This window comes from Dreissena polymorpha, chromosome 3 (assembly GCF_020536995.1).
Source record: "Dreissena polymorpha isolate Duluth1 chromosome 3, UMN_Dpol_1.0, whole genome shotgun sequence".
Lineage (NCBI taxonomy): Eukaryota > Metazoa > Mollusca > Bivalvia > Myida > Dreissenidae > Dreissena > Dreissena polymorpha.
Window position 1 is genome coordinate 96,705,763 of NC_068357.1, and position 23,382 is coordinate 96,729,144.

A 23,382-nucleotide genomic window follows, 5' to 3' on the forward strand; every position below is an offset into this window, starting at 1 on the left:
CAGTGGGGGACATTGTATTGGGATAGTGTTTGTGGAGCTGGATTGTACACTTCACAGACAAGGATAGCCAGGTAGTACAGTGGTGGACATTGTATTGGGATAGTGTTTGTCAGGCTGGATTGTACACTTCACAGACAAGTATAGCCTGTTAGTACAGTGGGGGACATTGTATTGGGATAATGTTTGTCAGACTGGATTGTACTCTTCACAAACAAGGATAGCCAGGTAGAACAGTGGGGGACATTGTATTGGGATAGTGTTTGTCGAGCTGGATTGTACTCTTCACAGACAAGGATAGCCAGGTACTACAGTGGGTGACATTGTACTGGTATAGTGTTTGTGGAGCTGGATTGTACACTTCACAGACAAGGATAGCCAGGTAGTACAGTGGTGGACATTGTATTGGGATAGTGTTTGTCAGGCTGGATTGTACACTTCACAGACAAGTATAGCCAGTTAGTACAGTGGGGGACATTGTATTAGGATAATGTTTGTCAGGCTGGATTGTACTCTTCACAGACAATGCTAGCCAGGTAGTACAGTGGGGGACATTGTATTGGGATAGTGTTTGTGGAGCTGGATTGTACTATTCACAGACAAGGATAGCCAGGTAGTACAGTGGGTGACATTGTATTGGGATAGTGTTTGTGGAGCTGGATTGTACACTTCACAGACAAGGATAGCCAGGTAGTACAGTGGGGGACATTGTATTGGGATAGTGTTTGTGGAGCTGGATTGTACTCTTCACAGACAAGGATAACCAGGTAGTACAGTGGGGGACATTGTATTGGGATAGTGTTTGTGGGGCTGGATTGTACACTTCACAGACAAGGATAGCCAGGTAGTACAGTGGGGGACATTGTATTGGGATAGTGTTTGTGGAGCTAGATTGTACACTTCACAGACAATGATAGCCAGGTAGTACACTGGGGGACATTGTATTGGGATAGTGTTTGTCGGGCTATATAGCACTAGATTGTGTGTGTGTGGGGGGGGGGGGCAGTAATTCTTTTATGGCTATAGAAGAATCTAGAAGTAAGCACTTGAAGTCAATGTTTGTTCCCAATCATCAGTGAAACCTGCTCAAAACATTTGTTTTCTAATGTTATATGGTCGGAGTTTGATAATAGTTTCATTGCAAACATGGTCATCAGGGGACATTAAGACAGTTTTCCTTGTATGGATGTGGGCAAATCTTGTGAGCATTAAAAAATAACATTCTTTGCCTAGTTTTTGGTGAAACCTAGGGAGTTGGCAGAAACCTTGGGTCTCAGATGAGCACCTTGTTCTCTTCGAACCTGTTGTTGTTATATTTGTGGTTCTAAACACATACTGATATAATTCCTATATGAAATTGATTCGTGTACAAGGATCAATTGGTAGAAAATTATTAATAAAAAAATGTAGATCAGAAATAATATACCATGTGCTTAATCCATTAACAACTGTAACCATAGTAACAGTTAAGCAGAACATACCATTTATTTGCATTACTGCACGTAATAAATAGTAACTTCTATAACAAATTATTGTTATAACTTTTTGACATTGAATATTACACTGAGTTCCAGATAAGGTTTTGTGAAATTCTTAAATTACTTCCGGATTTTCAAAAAGAATTCTTAACTCTGAAATTTTATTCTTAACGTAACTACTAAGTTTTGGAAATAATTCTTATTTTTTCTAAATGACCTAAAAATAAATAATAATGGTTATTTTCATGCAAAAAAAAATCAAAATAAACATACTAGCTACTTTATTTATACGAGTTCAACAGTGTCTTCAGTATTATACAATTTTATTTTTTAAATACCTTCATATGCCCAAACTGTGCTTAGATTGCCTGCCTTAGATGAATTTTTACATATTTCACAATTAAAACGGGTCTCCCCTTCAATCTTTTCAACGATTAGCCACGGGACTTGTCCCTTCCACTTGTTCAATGTTTTTTTTGTGTTTAAGTTTGGACCCGTCGTGTCGCGTTTTAGTTTAGCTTTTTCGACTGAACATACAACATCGTATAAGATCTTTTCTATAATGTCTTTCTAAACATTTAACTTCGGCTCACTTTGCGTACAATATGTTAAAAGCGTGTTTTTGGACCCTTTGCAGTTTTTTAGGACGCTCTCTTGGCGCCGCCATTGTTTTTTGACAGAAAGACTATTATACGTCCCCCTTATATTGGAAAAAATGCGCTTTGTTAAACAAACCCGATAACCATTCTATTTAAGCACTGCAAAGATCTTTAATACGCGAAAAGAACTCAATACAAATCGATACGAACCGATGTAAAAATAATATTCGTAACTTGATTTTGTATTTCTTAATGGTACGACAAGATTTTAAAATAAATACGTAACGGACTTGAAAATAATTCGTAATTACGAAAATACGACCCTTATCTGGAGCTCTGTTACAGAAGGGTATAAGGCATATAAAGTAACATTGAGCAAAATTCAAGATCATTTTGAATATAAACATTATTACTATCAGCAATTGTTTAAATTGCATTAAAACATTTACATGGATTTCACATGGATGTTGAAAGTTGGTAAAGGTAATTATAAACCATTTATACTGATATGTTTATTTACTAACATTGAACATTACGGTGTAAATATATTTCTTGCTTTCACATGATGAAAATAATTGTTAAAGTATCAGACATTATGAAATATTGTTCCTTAGGACATTGCAGACGAAAAATGAAAAGGCCAACAGTTAGTCACTAGTTGAAGTGCAAACTGGCTTCTGTTACTCTCAAGCCATGATGTGAATATTGTGTAAGATACTGACACAGATATTAATTATGAGATTTACAATGAACATTGATAAGAATATTTAATTCCCCAGGATCAAACAGGATCCTATATTGGATACAAAACTTTGCATGAAGAATTATATCACTGACTTTCATTTGTTGTGCTCTGGAGTGCCTGTATACTGACCAATTTTTGTCATTTTTTGAAGACAATAGTAAAATTGTTAAGGTGTTTTTTTATTTATGACATTTACATTTATTAGCTCATCTATTTTTTGAAAAAAAATTATGAGCTATTGTCATCACCTTGGCGTCGGCGTCGGCGTCCGGTTAAGTTTTGCGTTTAGGTCCACTTTTCTCAGAAAGTATCAATGCTATTGCATTCAAACTTGGTACACTTACTAACTATCATGAGGGGACTGGGCAGGCAAAGTTATATAACTCTGGCGTGCATTTTGACAAAATTATGTGCCCTTTTTATACTTAGAAAATTGAAAATTTTGGTTAAGTTTTGTGTTTAGGTCCATTTTACTCCTTAAGTATCAAAACTATTGCTTTCATACTTGCAACACTTACTAACTATCATCATTTTTTTTTTTAAGATCATCTCACAAATGACCACCACACCCTCACACTATACCCCCCCCCCCCCCCCACCACCCCCCAAATTTTATTTTTTTGAAACGGTTAAAAAACACTAATATTTATTTTTATTATTTTATTTTTTAAATACCGTCCAACCATCGCACCCAAAAATCCCCTCCCCCCCCACCCCCCCCCCCCCCCCCCCACCCCGAATTTTTTTTTTTTTTTTCCATTTTTTTTTCCCGCATTTTTGGAAGATAATGTAATAAATGTCCACACCCCCACACTATACACCCCTCTTCACTCCACCCCTCCCTCCTTTGTGATTGAAATTGAGAGTCCCTTCACCTTTAAAAAGAAAATAGATGAACGGTCTGCACCCGCAATGCGGTGCTCTTGTTTTTATTAGTATTTGCTTTCCTTTTTCGGAAAAGGAAGTATCACAATAGTCTGTCGATTTCTGGATCTTCCCTCTTATAGTTTATTTTCCTCTACTTTCAGCGCCGAAGACACTACTGGAAGCTGGACAGTAAATGTGTCACGATGTTTCAAAACGAGAACTCCACTAGATATTACAAGGTGCTCTAGACTGCAAGTAACAAACTCATGACTGTTGATACTCCATAGCATTAACCCTTTCAGTGTGGAAACCGAATTTTGTAGGCCTTTGCAAACAGTTTGAATCCAGATGAGACCCCACAGAACGTGGCGTCTCATCTGGATCCAAACTGTTTGCTATTCTGATAGTATTCTTTGAAAAAAAATCGAAGAAAATGCTAATTTTAGAAATTCAGCAGACGACATTTTAGCAGACGACAAATTTCCCAGCATGCAAAGGGTTAAGTTACATTCAGGAACATAAAGTATTTAAATACATGGTGCCTTAAGATATTGGTATGAGTTGTGTTTTGGTATCTATGTTTGTTGTAAATTGAAATTATTTCTGAATTAGTGAAAACAGTTATCATAAACATCAACTATTCTGGCTTATAAATGCATAAACAAAACTTAGATTGAATTTTATGTTACTACTTAAACAATGATAAAATTATACACCTTTTTAATATCATAACAGAATATAACTCGAGCTTAACCCTTTCCCACTCAGAATCAAAACGGCTGTATGCAAACAGCATAAAGCCTGAACAGTCTGTGAGTAACTTGCAGTCCATTTAGGTTTTATGCTGTTTGCTTCTCATCAATACCTTGGGGTTGGAAAAGAAGCCTTTAAAACTTTAATAAAGTAAGAATAAGAAAGGTCTTAAATTTAGTGGATTTTCAAAGGGGCTGAAAACACCTACAAGTGCATATCTGATAATTAATTTTTAACTGTTCCCAGGAGATTGCCCTCAACAACATACTGGGCATTGATGCATTCAAAATGGACCCGAGCGCAGAATTCCCACGGGCACCCCACATATTTGAGATACGGGTCTCGAACGTGATCTACTACGTGGGAGAGGACCCGTTCTACGGGTCGGAGGAAGGCAGCCTCGTGGTCTCCACGGAGAGTGGCAAGGGGCTGGAGCAGGCACGCCACTGGGAGCATGCCATACGCCAGGCCCTCATGCCGGTCACACCCACTTCCAGTATTAACCAGGGTACACAACCCCCCAAATGTATGCATGGCTTTCTTTTCTCTTCCTTGCTTTCATAATATTTTTTTATTGAAGAAACATTAGATTTTATTCTGATACTTTTTTTCTGAAAAGTTTATATTAGTCATGGTTCAACGCCCAGATGTATGCATGACCTTTTCTTGCTTCTGATCATCGCTATCAAAGTGTTTTTATCATGAAAGGTTAATGTGTATTTAGCCTCATTCGGCTCACAACCACCTGCAGTATTTATCAGGGTACACAACCCAGATGTGTGCATGGCTTTCTTTTCTTGCTTCTCATATACTAAAATTGTAAACTGAAAAAACTTAAGAATATAAGTTTTAATTTAAACTTAATATATTAATATATATTTTAATCAAAAACTTAATCAAGAAGTTAAATCTAATTTATTAATGGCTTTCTTTCTCTTGCTTCTACTCCTGGCTTTTGAAGCATTTTTCCTGGAGGTTCATTAGTATTTGTGAGGTTTTAAAATTTTGTATACATTTTCTCTTTCTCTTAGAGTTTCTCCAATACTGAAATCCAAGACTAAAAGATTTATGCGAGACTAAGATTTTATTTGAAAAACTAACTTAAATGAATTAAATCTGAAAAACTTTCAGATTTGTGCTTTAATTTAGTTTGTTTCATGCCATTTCGTCCTGAGATAAAGGAATGGTGGATATTGTAAGCATATTGGCCTTGGACATAAGGTTCAGTCTTAGACTTTGATCAAAGAATTCCAATGTAGACATTGGGTTTCAATGTGTTTTTATTTTCTTGGAATGCATGCTAGGTCTTCCATTACTTCCATATTACTTGCTTTTTATGCCCCCCACTATGGGACATTGTTTTTGCCTTGCAGGGCCAAAAAACCCTTCTTTGCAAGGGGCCTCTTTTTCTTCCCCTTAACCAAAAAGGCCCTTTCCCCTACAGAAATTTCTTTAAAATCATGCATTTTTAGCTCGGCTGTTTTCGGAGAAAACCCGAGGTATTGTCATAGCCAGCTCGCCGCCCGACGTCCGACGTCCGCGTCGTGCTAAAGCCTTTACATTTTGTTATGTTTTGGACATTGGCTCTTGAATCAAAGTGCTTCAACCTACAACTTTGAAACTTCAAATGTAGCTGCACCATGATGAGTTCTACATGCCACACCTATTTTGGGGTCACTAGGTCAAAGGTCAAGGTCACTGTGACCTCTTAAAAAAATAAAAATCTGACAAGCTTTTATTTATTAAAAACTGCACCCGCAGCCGAGCGTGGCACCCGTTATGCGGTGCTCTTGTTCTCTAAATTTCCAATCTACCACAGTATTTTTCATTCCCCAAAGCCAGAAAATTGTGTCTTTTTTCCCTGAAAAAATGCCGTGGCCCTTTCCCCAAAGTTGGTGTTTTGGTTTATTTGTTTGTGCAAACTTTAATATTTGCAATAACTTTTGCAATATTGAAGATAGCAACTTGATATTGGCATGCATGTGTATCTCGTTGAGCTGCACATTTTGAGTGGTGAAAGGTCAAGGTTATTCTTCAAGGTCAAAGGTCAAATATATGGGTCAAATCGCTCATTTAATGTACACTTTTTATACGCCCGTATAAAATACGGGACGTATTATGTGAAACCCCTTGGCGGCGGGCGGGCGGGCGGCGGGCGGGCGGGCGGCGGGCGGCGGGCGGCGGGCGGAAGGCATCACTTTGTCCGGACTCTAATTCAAATTGTATTCATCCGATCTTCACCAAACTTGGTCAGCAGTTGCATCTAGTTGATATCTAGGCCAAGTTCGAATATGGGTCATGCCGGGTCAAAAACTAGGTCATAGGGTCAATAAGTGCATTTTCAAAGGGGCCACTTTGTCCGGACTCTATTTCAAATTGTATTCATCCGATCTTCACCAAACTTGGTCAGCAGTTGCATCTAGTTGATATATAGGCCAAGTTCGAATATGGGTCATGCCGGGTCAAAAACTAGGTCATAGGGTCAATTAGTGCATTTTCAACGGCGCCACTTTGTCCGGACTCTAATTCAAATTGTATTCATCCGATCTTCACCAAACTTGGTCAGTAGTTGCATCTAGTTGATATCTAGGTCAAGTCCGAATATGGGTCATGCTGGGTCAAAAACTAGGTCAAAGGGTCAATTAGTGCATTTTACTTTGTCCGGACTCTAATTCAAATTGTATAAATCTTATCTTCACCAAACTTGGTCAGTAGTTGCATCTAGTTGATATCTAGGCCAAGTTCGAATATGGGTCATGCCAGGTAAAAAACTAGGTCATAGGGTCAATTAGTCCATTTTCAACAGCGCCACTTTGTCCGGACTCTTATTCAAATTGTATTCATCCGATCTTTACCAAACTTGGTCAGTAGTTGCATCTAGTTGATATCTAGGTCAAGTTCGAATATGGGTCATGTCGGGTCAAGAACTAGGTCATAGGGTCAATTAGTGCATTTTCAACGGCACCACTTTGTCCGGACTCTAATTCAAATTGTATTCATCCGAAACTTTTAAACAACTTTTTATCCTGCGTCAAAGTGGTATGGGGGTATAAGTCACATTCAGTGACAAAGCTCTAGTTGGGATTGGGAACATAGCCGAATTTCGGCTATAAAATCGGGAAAAAAACCCCCTGATATAGCATGATGTCCGCTCTCTAATTGAAGTAGTTTTCGTCTGATCTTCACCGAATTTAGTCAGATGTTACGTCTAAATGATATCTAGGTCAAGTTCAAACATGGGTCATGCCGGGTCAATAACTAGGTCTCGAGGTCACTCAGTGCATTTCAAGCATTGAGCATGGTGTCCAAAACCTTCGAACGGGCGTATCTTGTGACAGTTTGACACTCTTGTTCATTTTTAAAGATAGCAACTTGATATTTGACATGCATGTGTATCTCATGGAGCTGCACATTTTGAGTGGTGAAAGGTCAAGGTCATCCTTCAAGGTCAAAGGTCAAATATATGGGGACATAATGTTTCACAAACACATCGCTTGTTTTTTTTACTTTTAGGAAGCATTATGAGGGCATTTGTGAAAATTAAGGTTATAACAAGTTAAGAAATCAGCTTTCTGTAAGCAATACTGTGAAACCATTTATTCGTCAGCACGAAATTTCGTCCTATTTAAAAAAATGACTATTTCGTCAGCACTAAAATTCGTCCATTTCTGGTTTTGAAAAAAAAGCGTCCGATTTGTTTGTAATGTTTGTAATACATGTAATACGCGGTTGCGAAAAAATCGTGATGGGGAAAGAGGGGTGACACTTGGTAGTCACTTGCAGGAGGTGGGCCTTGATTGGCATATGCCAATTAACAAGTCTGTTATTTCAGGTGATAGTAACTGTCCCTTATATTTTTAATAGTATTGTCTTTAATCCGGATTCGCCGCGTGTTGGCTGTATAATCTGCAACACCCCTGAAAAAGACAATACACACCATGGGTAATAAAGTTGTTAATAATTAGCGCTAATCAACACTATTCTACCTAAATGAAGTCGATGCATTTGATACTGCCTTATTGCATTCGCGTTTTACAGGAAATGTCAGTTGTCAGTACACTGTATAATGTACACCCCTTTGTGTCAAAACCGGATTTAACTTGAGTGTTAATAGTCGACTGTTTCATGTACTTTGTATCAATACCATCCGGGTATATGTACTATAAGTATACCAGTCTACAAACAAGGTGCGCGCTTCCGCATATGGGTATTTGGACATTCAAAAAATTGACCTACAGTTTAGCGTTCATGCTGTCGAACCCATTTAGTAATATAACTCTTTAATTTTTTCACTATTTCTTTACTTGCAAAAAATACTAGTGGCTTATAACTAACCTTGCAATCTTTTTTTACTCGCATTTTGCGAGTGTGCGAGTGTTAATTTCGAGCCCTGTGTATATTCGTGGATTACGCTAGATTTAAATGCCTCATGCCTACAGTAATTCAGTCTTATTTGTTTCAAATATGGGACATGATTGTTCGTTAGGATCTTGAATTCGTCCATCGGTCGAAGGACGAAAAAGACGAAAATTAATGTCTGACGAATAATAATGGTTTCACAGTAATAAAGATTCAAAAGTTCTAACACTTAGTATATTGGCATGCTTGAAGTCCTCATTTTTATCTTACGTGTGGTAATTTCAAAAATCTTAAACCACTTTTCTATCACAAAATATCAGAATATCAGAAAAGAACTAAGATTCAGCTCCAACAATCTACATATTTATTTGAAATATTTAATACATATTTGTCATTTTGGCCCCTATTAAAAACAGTCGTGTTGCCTTGGCATTTTAAAGCATATTGGTTGGCGTTATGATGTTAAAGTGAAACCCTTTAATTTTGTCCCCTTCCATTGGCAACACTCATTATTCAGCTTTGTTAACTCAGTTTATTGGATACAATAAGCCTTGCCATGCGAAAACAGAGCTCAATGCATATGCGTAAAGTGTCGTCCAAGACAGTGCAAAGAATAGATGACACTTTTAAGATTTGTTGTTTAGATGAAGTTTAATCTCAATGAAAATCTAGTCTTAGTGAAAAATTTGGTCCCTGATTAGCCTGTGCATACTGCTTAGGCTTATATGAGATGACCCTTTAAGCCCCACTTAAGTCCAGAGCATGACTCAATTATAATTTATAATGCACGCACTCTTGTAGGGAACAGCTTATGTTATCATCACATTGTTGAGTTATTGCTGTATGCATATATCCAGTCATATAAAGTGATAAATAGTGAGCTTTTAAATATGCTTAATCAGATCGTTATTATACAGTGGTGTACTTTTCCCAAGGTTTTATTTTACGATTTAAGAATCATGGTTAATTACAAAGCCAACACTAATTGAAAGAATTTAAATGTTCAACTTAATTATATTATATTAAGTTTTCTTATTAAATGTCAAACATCACAATGATTGATTTAGTTGATTCTTTTATTGCTTTATAATGTTTTTATAAAGTGTTAAGGAAGTGCCTTTAACGGCCTTCTAAAACCTTATCTGTACTTTAAAAGATATGAACTGAAATTATCACCTTGATTTATAGCTTAGTTTTAATGTTAATATAGGATATGTTTACGGTTAAACACATAATTCATATGAAATTGCAACTGTAAGCAGTATTAATTATGCTTGCATAAATGGGTAATTATACAAATTTAACATTTAAAGGGATGAAAACTGTTTTTATGCCACCGGTAGGAGGGCATATAGTGATCGGACTGTCCGTCTATCTGTCAGTCTTTCCGTCACACTTTGTGTTTAGGTTTCGAAAAATGATCATAACTTCTATGCCCCTTGAGATGTAACCTTCATATTTAGTGTGCATGTGTATATGGACAAGGCCTTTCCATATGCACAAAAATTTTGACCCCGGTGACCTTGACGTTGAACTTAGGGTCCACGCTAAGGTTTCGAAATCTGTGTTTAGGTTTCGAAAAATGCTCATTACTTCTATGTCCCTTGAGATGTAACCTTCATATTTGGTATGCATGTGTATATGGACATGGCCTTTCCATACGCACTAATTTTTTTACCCTTGTGACCTTTACCTTGAACTTAGGGTCCACGTTTAGGTTTCGAAATCTGTGTTTAGGTTTCGAAAAATGCTCATAACTTCTATGTCCCTTGAGATATAACCTTCATATTTGGTATGCATGTGTATATGGACAAGGCCTTTCCATACGCACACACATTTTGACCCCTGTGACCTTGACGTTGAACTTAGGGTCCGCGTTTAGGTTTCGAAATCTGTGTTTAGGTTTCAAAAAAGCTGACAACTTCTATCAAGCTTTTATAGGGGCATTAGTCATCCTATGGTGACAGCTCTTGTTTAAGTCATCAAAATTTACTTCTTTGTTTCATGTTACATTACCAAAAAAAAAATGGGGAATTAAGGTTTTTTATGTTAATGATCAAATTAAAAAGACTAGCTGATTAAATTAACTTTCAAACTTCACTAGTGATCTTCATAAACATGGCTAGAAGTGAAGCTATTTAAATATTAGCAGCATTATTAATCCAAAAACAACAAAACCAAATGTTACAAAATAAATCATTTCAATGTATTTTTTAATGGTTGTTTGCAAACTTTTTTTGTGTTGACCTGATAATATTTAGTGTTTTTTTAGCACACCTGAGCACAACGTGCTCATGGTGAGCTTTGTGATCGCTTTTTGTCTGTTGTGCGTTGTCCGTTGTGCGTCGTCAACATTTTGCCTTGTGAACACTCTAGAGACCACATTTATTGTCTGATCTTCATGAAATTTGGTCAGAACATTTGTCCCATTGATACCTCGACTGAGTTCGTAACTGGGTCATGCTGGGTCAAAAACTAGGTCACTAGGTCAAAAATAAAGAAAACCCTTGTGAACACTGTAGACGTCACATTTGATGCCCAATCTTCATGTTACTTTGTCAAAATGTTTGTCTAAATGATATGTTGGTTGAGTTCAAAAATGGTTCCGGTCCGTTGAAAAACATGGCCACCAGGGGGCGGGGCAGTATTCCTGTTATGGCTATAGAGAAACCTTGTGAACACTCTATAAGTCACAATTTTTGCCCAATCATCATGAAACTTGGTCAAAACATTGGTTTCATTGATATCTAGGACGAGCTTGAAAATGGTCCAGATCGGTGAAAAAACATGGCCGCCAGGGGGTGGGGCAGTTTTCCTTATATGGCTATAGTAAAACCTTGTTAACACTCTAGAGGCCACATTTATTGTCCAATCTTCATGAAATTTGGTCAGAAGATTGGTCTGTAAAATATCTTGGATGAGTTCGAAAATGGTTACGTTTGTTTGAAAAACATGGCTGCAAAGGGGGCACATTTAGGCCACATTTATTTTCAGATCTTCATGAAACTTTGTCAGAATATTTGTCCTAATGATATCTTGGATGAGTTCGAAAATGGTTTCGGTTGCTTAAAAAACATGGCCACCAGGGGGCGGGCATTTTTCCTTATATGGCTGTATATCATGCTTTTGTAAAACCTTGTTAACACTCTAGAGGCCACATTTATTGTCCGATCATCATAAAACTTGGTCAGATGATTTGTCCCAATGATATCTTGGATGAGTTCGAAAATGGTTCTGGTTGGTAGAAAAACATGGCCGCCAAGGGGGCGTGGTATTTTTCCTTATATAGCTATAGTTAAACCTTGTTAACACTCTAGAAGTATTTATTGTACTATCATCATGAAACTTTGTCAGAAGATTTGTCTCAATGATATTTTGGACAAGTTCAAAAATGGTTCCAGTTGCTTGAAAAACATGGCCACCAGTGGGCGGGGCATTTTTCCTTATATGGACTTATGAATCTTCATAAAACTTTGTCATTATATTTGTTTAAATGATATCTTGGTTGTGTATGAAAATGGTTCTGGTCTGTTGAAAAACATGGCTGCCAGGGTGTTCACTAGTCATGAAAGTTGGTAAGCACATTTTGTTCTAATGACATCTTGGGTTGCACAGAACAGGTCAGTTCCTTTGAATCTCAGGTGAGTGACTTTGGGCCTTTCAGGCCCTCTTGTTTAACATTTACATATAAATCATTGTGTCATTGCAAATAAGTAAACTGACTGATTTGTATAGTTACTAATAAAGTTAAAAGTTGAAAAAATAATCCCATATCCATATGCTACAAATTGCACATTTGCACATTTCTCTTGAATTTAATCAAACAGAAAATAGCTCAAAGTGAAATTTCTCATGAATAAAATTGAAAGTTCCTATTAATTAAGGATTGTTTTTTGTTTAACTTCCATATATTAATGATATATGATGAGAGATATTCAATCTCATGTTTTTGTATTTTAATTACAAAATAGCTTTTCAACATAACTTTCTGATACTTAAAATGTTCATATGTTGCTATGTTTATACTCTCTTGGGTACACATGTATAAAATAAATTTACACGTTAATTCCAAATCATGAATACTAAGTATTTCTACACATAAATACATATCTCAAAAACATGTCAGTAAAATGAACATACACTATAATGGCTTATTAATAAATACTTAGTTCCAACTATAAAATAATAAACACCATTTTCAAAAATGATTTCCCAATGGTTTTATCCTGGGCTTAGTAAATAATATTCTTTGAAGGGCATTCACTCAAATCCTGAATAATGTTTTATACACGAGTAAGTAGCAAATTTTCAAATACCTTAACAAGTTCTTGGTTTTACAAAAATGATCTGGACAGGTATGGGTTCGATCCTGCAAAGTTTCTGTCCTCCCTATTCACATTAAAAATACATGATACAAAAAATACCTGACAGAAAAGAGATTTTTTATCTTAGCAAAATAAAAATGCTGTCAAACTATCCAGAAGTAGAAATCTCACAAACTGTGAACAAACATATTATTTCAAGTTTACTGCAATTGCGAAATCAGGAATGTTAAGACAGCATGTTTTTTCTAAGGATTTTAATGAATCAGAAAACATAAAAAGGTGAAAATGTGGCCTTGTGATAATATAAAGCCACCTCCTTGCAGCTAGTGAGGCCTAATTTCTGTAAGAGCTACACAAATATAGCTAGAAACACTGTTAACATGTGAGATAAAACAAGCTTTTTAGTTTTTGTATAGATATCTGTAAAGTTCATCCATTAAAAGATCATAATATTTCTTCAAAAATTACTTACTTTATTCGTTAATTTTTATACGCCCGTTTTGAAAAACGGGACGTATTATAGTTTCACCCTTGGCGGGCGGCGTCCACAGCAGTGTCCGCTCTCTAATTCAAATAGTTTTCATCAGATCTTCACCAAACTTGATCAGAAGTTGTGTCTAGACAATATCTAGGTCAAGTTCGAATATGGGTCATGCTGGGTCAAAAACTAGGTCACGATGTCACTTAGTGCATTTCAAGGATTAAGCATGGTGTCCGCTCTCTAATTGAAGTAGTTTTCATCCGATCTTCACCAAACTTGGTCAGAAGTTGTGTCTAGATGATATGTAGGTCAAGTTCAAATATGGGTCATGCCGGGTCAAAAACTAGGTCATGAGGTCACTTAGTGCATTTCAAGCATTTAGCATGGTGTCCGCTCTCTAATTGAAGTAGTTTTCATCCGATCTTCACCTAATTTGGTCAGAAGTTGTGTCTGGATGATATGTAGGTCAAGTTTGAATATGGGTCATGCCAGGTCAAAAACGAGGTCATGAGATCACTTAGTGCATTTCAAGCATTAAGCATGGTGTCCGCTCTCTAATTGAAGTAATTTTCATGAGATCTTCACCTTATTTGGTCAGAAGTTGTGTCTAGATGATATGTAGGTCAAGTTCAAATATGGGTCATGCCGGGTCAAAAACTAGGTCATGAGGTCACTTAGTGCATTTCAAGCATATAGCATGGTGTCCACTCTCTAATTGAAGTAGTTTTCATCTGATCTTTACTGAATTTAGTCAGATGTTACGTTTAAATGATATCTAGGTCAAGTTCAAATATGGGTCATGCCGGGTCAATAACTAGGTCTCGAGGTCACTTAGTGCATTTCAAGCATTGAGCATGGTGTCCAAAACCTTCGAACTGGCGTATCTTGTGACAGTTTGGCACTCTTGTTTATAATCATTTTGTAAAACACTAGAAACTGTAAAGTTTATTGTAATTAAATTATGTTTTGTTGTGATCTGTTAAAAGTTATTTGGGAATAAAATCTTCTAACTATCAATATTATTTACTTCATCCACTCTAACAAAGGCCTAAAGTTCTCAGCTTTTCTTTGGATAGGTTTTTAGTTTTTTTGGGGTTTCACACCACTGGAAAGTAGATTAAATGGGTTTTGTGAATATTGTTTTTAACAAATTTCAATTTCAGGTTGACAGTTCAATTACATTTCAGCAACATTTTGTATATGAAATATTGCGTTGTTTCCTTTCAAAGTATTGTACCGTCATTGTAATCCCAGTAGAAATTCATCATTTTATCATTTTAAGTATTTTGGGATCTCTTTATTTAGAAAACCCAAGATTTTCTATTTTGCAACACAGGGTTAATGGTGGGTTTTTTTGTTGCTTTTTCGTAACTTCGATTTCACATTGCTAAATATGTCTTTATTTCTCACCACAAAGTGTTTGCATCGAAATGTTTTACATTTCTATTAATTACAAATGTGATTGATGACTCAATTTGCAACGTGATTGATGACTATATGTGCAGCATATTATGTATGTGGATAATCAAGTTTTTGAACTGGACTTTTGAGATTTTACATACATTGAATAGTGCCAAAAGGTCAAAATCCTTAAGGGAACATTCCTTTATTTTATTTTATTTAAACAAAATAAGTTTTGTTTTGTACAGTATTCTTTTTATGATATTAAAGAATATTTTATGATCTGTTGGTTTCACCTGTTTTCTATCTCATTGATTCCATAAGCATGACAATTTAAGTTAAAGTTCAACAACTCAAATAATATTTTTGCAAGTCATTAATCAAACACTTAATTGGTAGCGTTCTAAATGGCTTAACTCATGAACAATCAAAGTGATTGTCAAGGTCAATTGAATAAGCACTTTTGGAATAAACAATCGATTGCAGAATGGATTTCTCTAATTCTGTACAATCCAGTCTTGTAGCAGGGGCAATCACAGAAGCACCTATAATATCCTTTGATTGCAGATGGTCAGACAAACCATACCGGAGTGATGGAAGAGCCTCATGACATCAGTCAGCTCTACCAGATCTTCCCCGATGATGTTCTGGGGTCTGGGCAGTTTGGAATTGTTTATGGCGGTAGGTCTACAACCTAACACTTAACGCCTTTACACCAATATTACACTGTCATAATGTCTGCAAATGCACTTAAAATGTGCTATATGCTATAACAAGTCATTCAGACATTTGCAAAGGATAATGACATCAGAAAGGTGTTCTGTCCCTATTTATGAGCTTGGTTACTGGAAAACTGGGCTTAATGGATGTGCTCAAAGTGTTGTCCCTGATTAGCCTGTGCAGTCTGCACAGGCTAATCAGGGACAGCTCTTTCCACTTTTATGGAAATTTTAGTTCAGTGGAAATCTCCTTTAAAGGAAATCCAGTCTAGGTGAAAAGTGTTGTCCCTGATTAGCCTGTGAGGACTGCACAGGCTAATTCGAGACTACACTACGCATATGCGTTAAGCCCAGTTTTCCCAGAACAACGCCAATTTTAACTTATTTGTCATAGGCAAGCACCGCCGTACAAACAGCGAGGTGGCCATCAAGGTGATAGACAAGATGAGGTTCCCCACTAAGCAGGAGGCCCAGCTCAAGAACGAGGTCTCCATACTGCAGGTGAGGGCAGGCGCGTTTACAACACTATATATGATCCGTGTCATGCCAAAATGGATCCTATGCCATATGCAGCCAGAGTAGCTCCAGACCAGCCTGCATTAGACCAGGCTTCGTATCTGCTAGTGTCATATTAATAGTTACAGCGTTAGTTACTGGCACAATACGGGATATACGGTTCTGTGGAAAACCATATCTGGGCGAGACCGATATGGTTTTCCACAGAACCGTATATCCCGTATCGGGTCAGTAACTAACCCTGTAATGATTATATCACACCAACTACTTTCCATTTCATCAAATTAACAAGGACAAACACTGTTTTTTTTATAACTAGTATTATCGAAAATATTAAATTCAATAACATTATATAACAATAACAAAACTTTTGAATGTTTCTACTGCCCCATATAGTCTACTGACACCATATAGAATATATGGGGTCAGCATGTGACGTCAAACAGCCAATGAGAGAAGAGTATTTTGTAGATGGCGTGATATAACATTTTAAGGTCTCATTAGAAGACACGGTAGCATATGGCATACGACTAAAATGTTTACATGATGCAGCTCATATTGACCAATATAATTGATTTTCTATTGGGTACAGTGCTTTCCACAGGAAGTATTCCATATGTGGCTGTAAGAGGTGGGTTAGGGAGGGCAGCCCCCTCCATACTTGTTTTTAGCTCACCTGTCACGAAGTGACATGGTGAGCTTATGTGAATGTGTGATGTCCGACGTCCGTTGTGCGTCTGTGCATGCGTCCGTCCGTCAGTCAACAATTTGTTTGTGTAGACAGTAGAGGTCACAGTTTTCATCCAGTTTTTATTAAGTTTTGTCAGAATGTTTATCTTGATGAAATCTGGGTTTGGATTGTATTTGGGTCATTTGGGGTCAAAAACTAGGTCACTAGCTCAAATAATAGAAAAACCTTGTGTAGACAATAGTGGTCACAGTTTTCATCCAATCTTCATAAAATTTGGTAAGAATGTTTATCTTGATAAAATCTGGGTTGGGATTGTATTTGGGTCACTGGGGTCAAAAACTAGGTCACTAGGTCAAATAATAGAAAAACCTTGTGTAGACAATAGAGGTCACAGTTTTCATTCAATCTATTTAAAATTTGATCAGAATGTTTATCTTGATGAAATCTGGTTTGGGATTTATTTGAGTCATCTGGGGTCAGAAACTAGGTCACTAGATCAAATCATATAAAAACCTTGTGTTGACAATAGAGGTCACAGTTTTCACCAAATCTTAATGAAATATGGTCAGAATGTTTGTTTTGTTAAAATCTGGGTTGTGATCAAATTTGGGTCATCTAGGGTCAAAAACTGGGTCTCTAGGTCAAAGTTTAAAAAAAACATGTGTAGACAGTAGAGGTCACAGTTTTCATCCAAACTAAATAAAATATGGCCAGAATGATAATCTTGATGAAATCTGGGTTGGCATTATATTTGGGTCATTTGTGGTCAAAAACTAGTTTACTAGGTCAAATAATAGAAAAACCTTGTGTAGACAGTAGAGGTCATAGTTTTCATCTTATAGGAAATGTGGTCAGAATGTTTATCTTGATAATAACGTATATGGGTCATCTGGGGTCAAAAATAAGGTTATCGGGCCAATTCAAGTAAAACCTTGTGTAGATGAAAGAGGAAGGTGCGAAAGGGACCTAAATTTAATGAGAATGTTAAGAGGCACAGGTTTCGGATCAGATAAAAATAGCCTCTTAACTCTCTACAAGTCCCTTAAACGTCTAAAGCTAGATTATGGAGCCCAAATCTATGCACGTGCAAAGCCAAACGCCCTAAAAATGGTTGATGCCATTCATCATAAGGCACTTAGGATAGCTCTGAGGGCCCTTAGCTGCACAGCGGGTGCACTGCTTGAAGAGTAGGCCGGTATTCTACCCTTGGACTTTCGTCGAAATCAGCAGTCCCTTAATTTCTGGGCCAGGGCAAAGTCTTGGCATGGTTCAAACCCTGTTAACAAACTTGTCGGGACTGGCACCTTCATCAAGGGGAAAATACTTAAGCGTAAGCATGTCTCCCTACCATTTGGTGCGAGTATTAGGACCCTTGTTGAAGATGCCGGCCTCGACAAGGTACCTGTAGCAGACCTGAGGCCCTCCAACCCCCCCACCCCCCTGGACGTTGGACCCATTGATGTTGACCTATCACTCTCTAAAAAAATAACAAAAACTGACTTGCCACACCTCATCAAGTCAGAAACTCTCTCCCTTGTAGAAAATATGTATGCTGAGCATCTAAAAATCTACACTGACGGCTCCAAATGCCCTAACTCTGGTTTGGTAGCCAACTCTTTTGTAATTCCTTCAAAAAATATTACCAAAACGCACAGGCTCAGCAACAATCTCTCTATTTTTGCAGCAGAACTTTTGGCAATTAAATACTCTGTGTGCTGGATATTGGTCAATAAACCTACTAAAACTGCTATTTTATCAGACTCAATGTCATCTCTTGAATCTATAAAAAACAGAAATAGCAGATCTTGGCCTGATATTTTAACTAGCATTTTGGAACTTAATCAACAGTGCCTAGATAAATCTTTAAAGGTCACATTAGTATGGTGTCCAGCACATGTCAACATCAGTAGGAATGAGCAGGCCGACAGGGGGGCTAAGGAGAGCCTCTTGAGGAGGGCTGTAGATGCTGGGGTACCCCTGGCACCTACTGAGATCTACTCCCTGACAATGAAATTTGTCGTGGGTAAGTGGAATCTCCGGACCGACAATTTTGCTTCCTGTCGACATACTTTTACCAGACCCGCGAAAACCCTCAGGCCCCCTGACAGATACTCAGCTAGCATTGTGCTTGACAGAGCCATCACGCGCCTTAGGATGGGAAACACCCTATTACCCGGTGGCTCGGGAAAGTATGTCCTCGGTGTAGACCCTGCATGTCCTAGGTGCCAGGAACCCCTCACTGTGCCCCACATGCTGCTGCACTGCCAAAACCATAAGGCGCAGAGGAAGCTGCATTGCAATCCCATGGACCATGCTAGACCCCAAGAGAGCAGCTAGGGGCCCGGTCTTCTCTGCCCTCGCAAAATACCTTCTGGACTGTCAGATTACTGACAAGATCTAGGTCATTGGGGGAGGGAGAGCAGCCAACACCCACCCAATTACTCAGTCATGTGACTGACTTGTTTTAAACTGTGTAATCTTTACACATATTTGACAGTCATTGCAATTGTGTTAGATTTGTGTCACTTTGACACAACTTGTTTTAGTTTTTAAATGGGATTATTGCTCCGCCATGTCCTTTCTAAATCAGGTCAATGGTATTGACCTGGTATTCCTTATTTTAAAACATTTTTTATAAGAGTATGACGTTAGTCCACCATTTACATTCTTCAGTTTCTTAATTTATTCATATTTTATAGCAGCTTTAATTATAAAAGAAAGGACGAGGCTGTCCAGTAACCCGGATATGTTGGCTGCATTGCACCCCTTCCCTTCCCTTCTGACAACCCCCCTTCTCCTTCAAACTCGAAGAACCATGTCAGACAGGAGTGCACGGTGCAGGGTCATACACCTTGCAAAACAAATTTTAGCCCTTTCAATGGTATTACCAACTCTTTGGTACTATAATTTTTTTTTTTTATTGCTATATTAAGTGTTATAGTATATAATGTACACATGTACATTTATTTGTTTGTTTGTTTTCCTTAACTTCTATTAAAATTGTAACTGTGCTTATATAGCAAATGAGGTACTTTTGTATCATTTTTACCCTGTTTCATCCCCTATATATTTAGTATTATAGGTTAGATTAAGGCATCTTGTGGGTTTTTTCCTGCATCTTAGTATGATTAGGTATCTCTTTAACCAATTCCTTTTTACTGGATTATTTCAGTATAACAACATCATATTGTCTTAAATTTTTTATCCATCATTCTCCATTTGTAATTTCCATTTACCTTGCACTCCCTCTGGTCTAGGGGACACAACTATCATAAAACTCCACCTCCACAATTACCTCCCTTGTACCCATCCCAGTAGTACTACCCCTGCTGGCTCCCCCACCCACACCAGCCTACACTTCCAAAACTCTCCTTCCTTTAAACCCCCCAGGGTGGCATCATGTTTTTTACTTATTAATAAATGCTTGCAGCTTTGTAAATAATGTACATACATGTAATCTACTTTTATAATAGAAACTTCTTTGTTTTGTTTAAGTTTTAACTGTAAAATACATTTTTTTACCATTCAATTCTTACGTGGCCCTATATAGGTAATCCTTTTTTGGCGACAAGTAAGTAATTGACTGTAATATATAAATATTACTATTGACATTCTTTTAAATATTGTCTTAACGCCACTCTGGGGGGACGTTTCTTCTTGATAGCCCAATACTCCTTAAGTTCCATACAGACAGGGTCTTATGTTGGAGCATTACGGCTATATTTCCTGTCTGCAAGTGTTCAACAGTGTGCCACATATACGAATACATACCATTTACAATACAAAATATAATTTTAAACTAAAATGCAATTACCAAATACAATTTTGTTATATAACTGCATGTTTACATGCAAATCCCCCTTTCTTATCAGAGCTATGAAATCAGGCTCTTCCTTCCCTATTAATTCATGTTTATAAATCTTTATATCATCCCATCGTTAAGAGTTCTTTGTATCACATATAACACTAACAACAAAGTCCCATCTATCCATAGATTTAATACATAGTTGCAATGTTAAACCACTTTGTGATCTGTAAAATCCTAAATATTAATATTTTTTGCCTATTTCAAACATATTACACTTCTGTGTATTTCTTTTCTTTCATAGAAACATAAAATTAAAGTAATTCTATATTGTTTTAACATTTAAAACACAGATCACAAAGTCTAAAGACTCCAACAAACCCATTGCAGTATATACTGAACAGTGGGTCTAGTAATGATGATGCCACATACAACAGTATGTGTTTTCACCATCTTTACTTATAAAAATTGGGCTATTCTCTCTCTCTCTCTCTCTTTCCTTTTAAAACATCCAATAACAATATCTTAATAATAATAATAAGTAGAAGAATAACAATATAACATCAACATAGTAATTTATTACTATAAAACAATTCATGTATTTTATTAAAATTCAAGTTCTTTTGGATGTAATTATCCTTTTTCTTTCATTTCATATATTTTCTGCATAGAAATTCTTATTGTTTACATTCTGTAAAGTGCACTCAATGTCAAGGTCGTCCGCTGGGTAATTTTTCTATTTTAAAACGGATTGACCTACTTGTTATTTTTAATAAGAAATTTCGGCCAATCAGTGCCATCGTTATATAAGCCTATTAACCAATACAAACGCTGCTTTTTAACAGCGTTGGGCTCAGCCAATATGCAGTTTATAATGAGTATTGCATTTAAATCCCATCTTATTTAATTATAAGTAAAGCTAATTTTTTAAATTACTAGATTTTTATTAAAGCACTGCACCAACACTGCAAAGTTTTGAATTTTTATAAATGGTACAGCCCAGTTAAATCGGGCTGTCCATTTTATGGCCGTTTTTGACCTTTTTATGCAGAGTTTTATGTTAAGCTGTGTGCTCAGGCAATGGTTTTTTAACCGAAGTCCCGAGGGTAAACAACCCCATTAGTCAGTAAGTGAAAGAGATCACAGTTTTCATCACATTCAAATGAATTTTTTTTAGAATGTATTAATGATGAAATCTGGCTTGGGATTGAATATGGGTCTGATAGAATTTAAGTTCATGTAGCAAGGTTAGTCAGGTGAGCAATTCAGGGCCATCATGGCCCTCTTGTTTCATTTATGTATGAGGTTATTTTTTGTGTTAGGACCTTTGAAGAAAAAAATATAGAGCTATTATGTCATTTTTTTTCACCATTCCACACATAGATAAGCATTATACCGACTCGATTGATTCCCCCAATACATCCATATGAATGTGACTATCAATTATTGCATTCTTACTTCATTTCTCGTCGCTATTCGTTACCCGATAATCCCTGTATACAATGTTTAAAAGCAAATTCTGGTGAATATTGAGGATAAAAGTGCTAGAAAATTTCGTGAACACAAACATTGTTCGTAAGTATTAAATGAATTTTGGCATATGTAACTATTTAAAGATTTGATGAATTAGCTTCCAATCGAGACAAGGGGTTTCCATCTTAACACGCGTGAATCGCCTGATGTGTTGTTAGCGTTTTTATACAACAATAAATACACCCACATTTTCCACGTTGCGCTGTACATGTCTGCATAATTTTTGCACCCTTTTTATGTCCTCCACTATAGTAGTGGGGGACATATTGTTTTTGCCCTGTCTGTTGGTTTGTCTGTTGGTTGGTTTGCGCCAACTTTAATATTTTGCAATAACTTTTGCTATATTGAATATAGCAACTTGATATTTGGCATGCATGTGTATCTCATGGAGCTGCACATTTTGAGTGGTGAAAGGTCATGGTCATCCTTCAAGGTCAGAGGTCAAATATATGTGGCCAAAATCGCTCATTTTATGAATACTTTTGCAATATTGAAGATAGCAACTTGATATTTGGCATGCATGTGTATCTCATGGAGCTGCACATTTTGAGTGGTGAAAGGTCAAGGTCAAGGTCATCCTTCAAGGTCAGAGGTCAAATATATGTGGCCCGAATCGCTTATTTTATGAATACTTTTGCAATCTTGAAGATAGCAACTTGATATTGGGCATGCATGTGTATTTCATGGAGCTGCACATTTTGAGTGGTGAACGGTCAAGGTCATCCTTCAAGGTCAGAGGTCAGATATATGTGGCCCAAATCGCTAACTTTATGAATACTTTTGCAATATTGAAGGTAGCAACTTGATATTTGGCAAGCATGTGTATCTCATGGAGCTGCACATTTTGAGTGGTAAATGGTCAAGGTCGAGGTCATCCTTCAAGGTCAAATATGTGGGTCAAAATTGCTCATGTAATGTCACTTCTGCAATATTGAAGCTAGCAATTTTATATTTGAAGTTTATGTGTATCTCATGGAGCTGCACATTTTGAGTGGTGAAGGGTCAAGGTCATCCTTCAAGGTCAAACATCATATAGGGGGACATTGTGTTTCACAAACGCATCTTGTTATTGAGAAAAATGAACAACACAAAATAAATGAAACACTTGAAGCA

At 36.9% G+C, this 23,382-nt stretch overlaps 1 protein-coding gene across 4 annotated transcripts in view; it reads left to right on the top strand.

Moving 5' to 3' along the window:
• LOC127875433 (serine/threonine-protein kinase D1-like) overlaps positions 1 to 23,382 on the top strand; it is a 126,334-nt gene that overhangs the window by 78,504 nt on the left and 24,448 nt on the right. For 3 of the 4 annotated variants that reach the window (XM_052420493.1, XM_052420492.1, XM_052420491.1), the window contains exons 10-13: positions 3,848 to 3,925; positions 4,686 to 4,965; positions 15,573 to 15,686; positions 16,119 to 16,225. In XM_052420493.1, coding sequence (XP_052276453.1) covers positions 3,848 to 3,925; positions 4,686 to 4,965; positions 15,573 to 15,686; positions 16,119 to 16,225 — 579 coding nt within the window. The remainder of the gene's footprint in view (positions 1 to 3,847; positions 3,926 to 4,685; positions 4,966 to 15,572; positions 15,687 to 16,118; positions 16,226 to 23,382) is intronic. The other variant, XM_052420494.1, reaches the window with a different exon arrangement.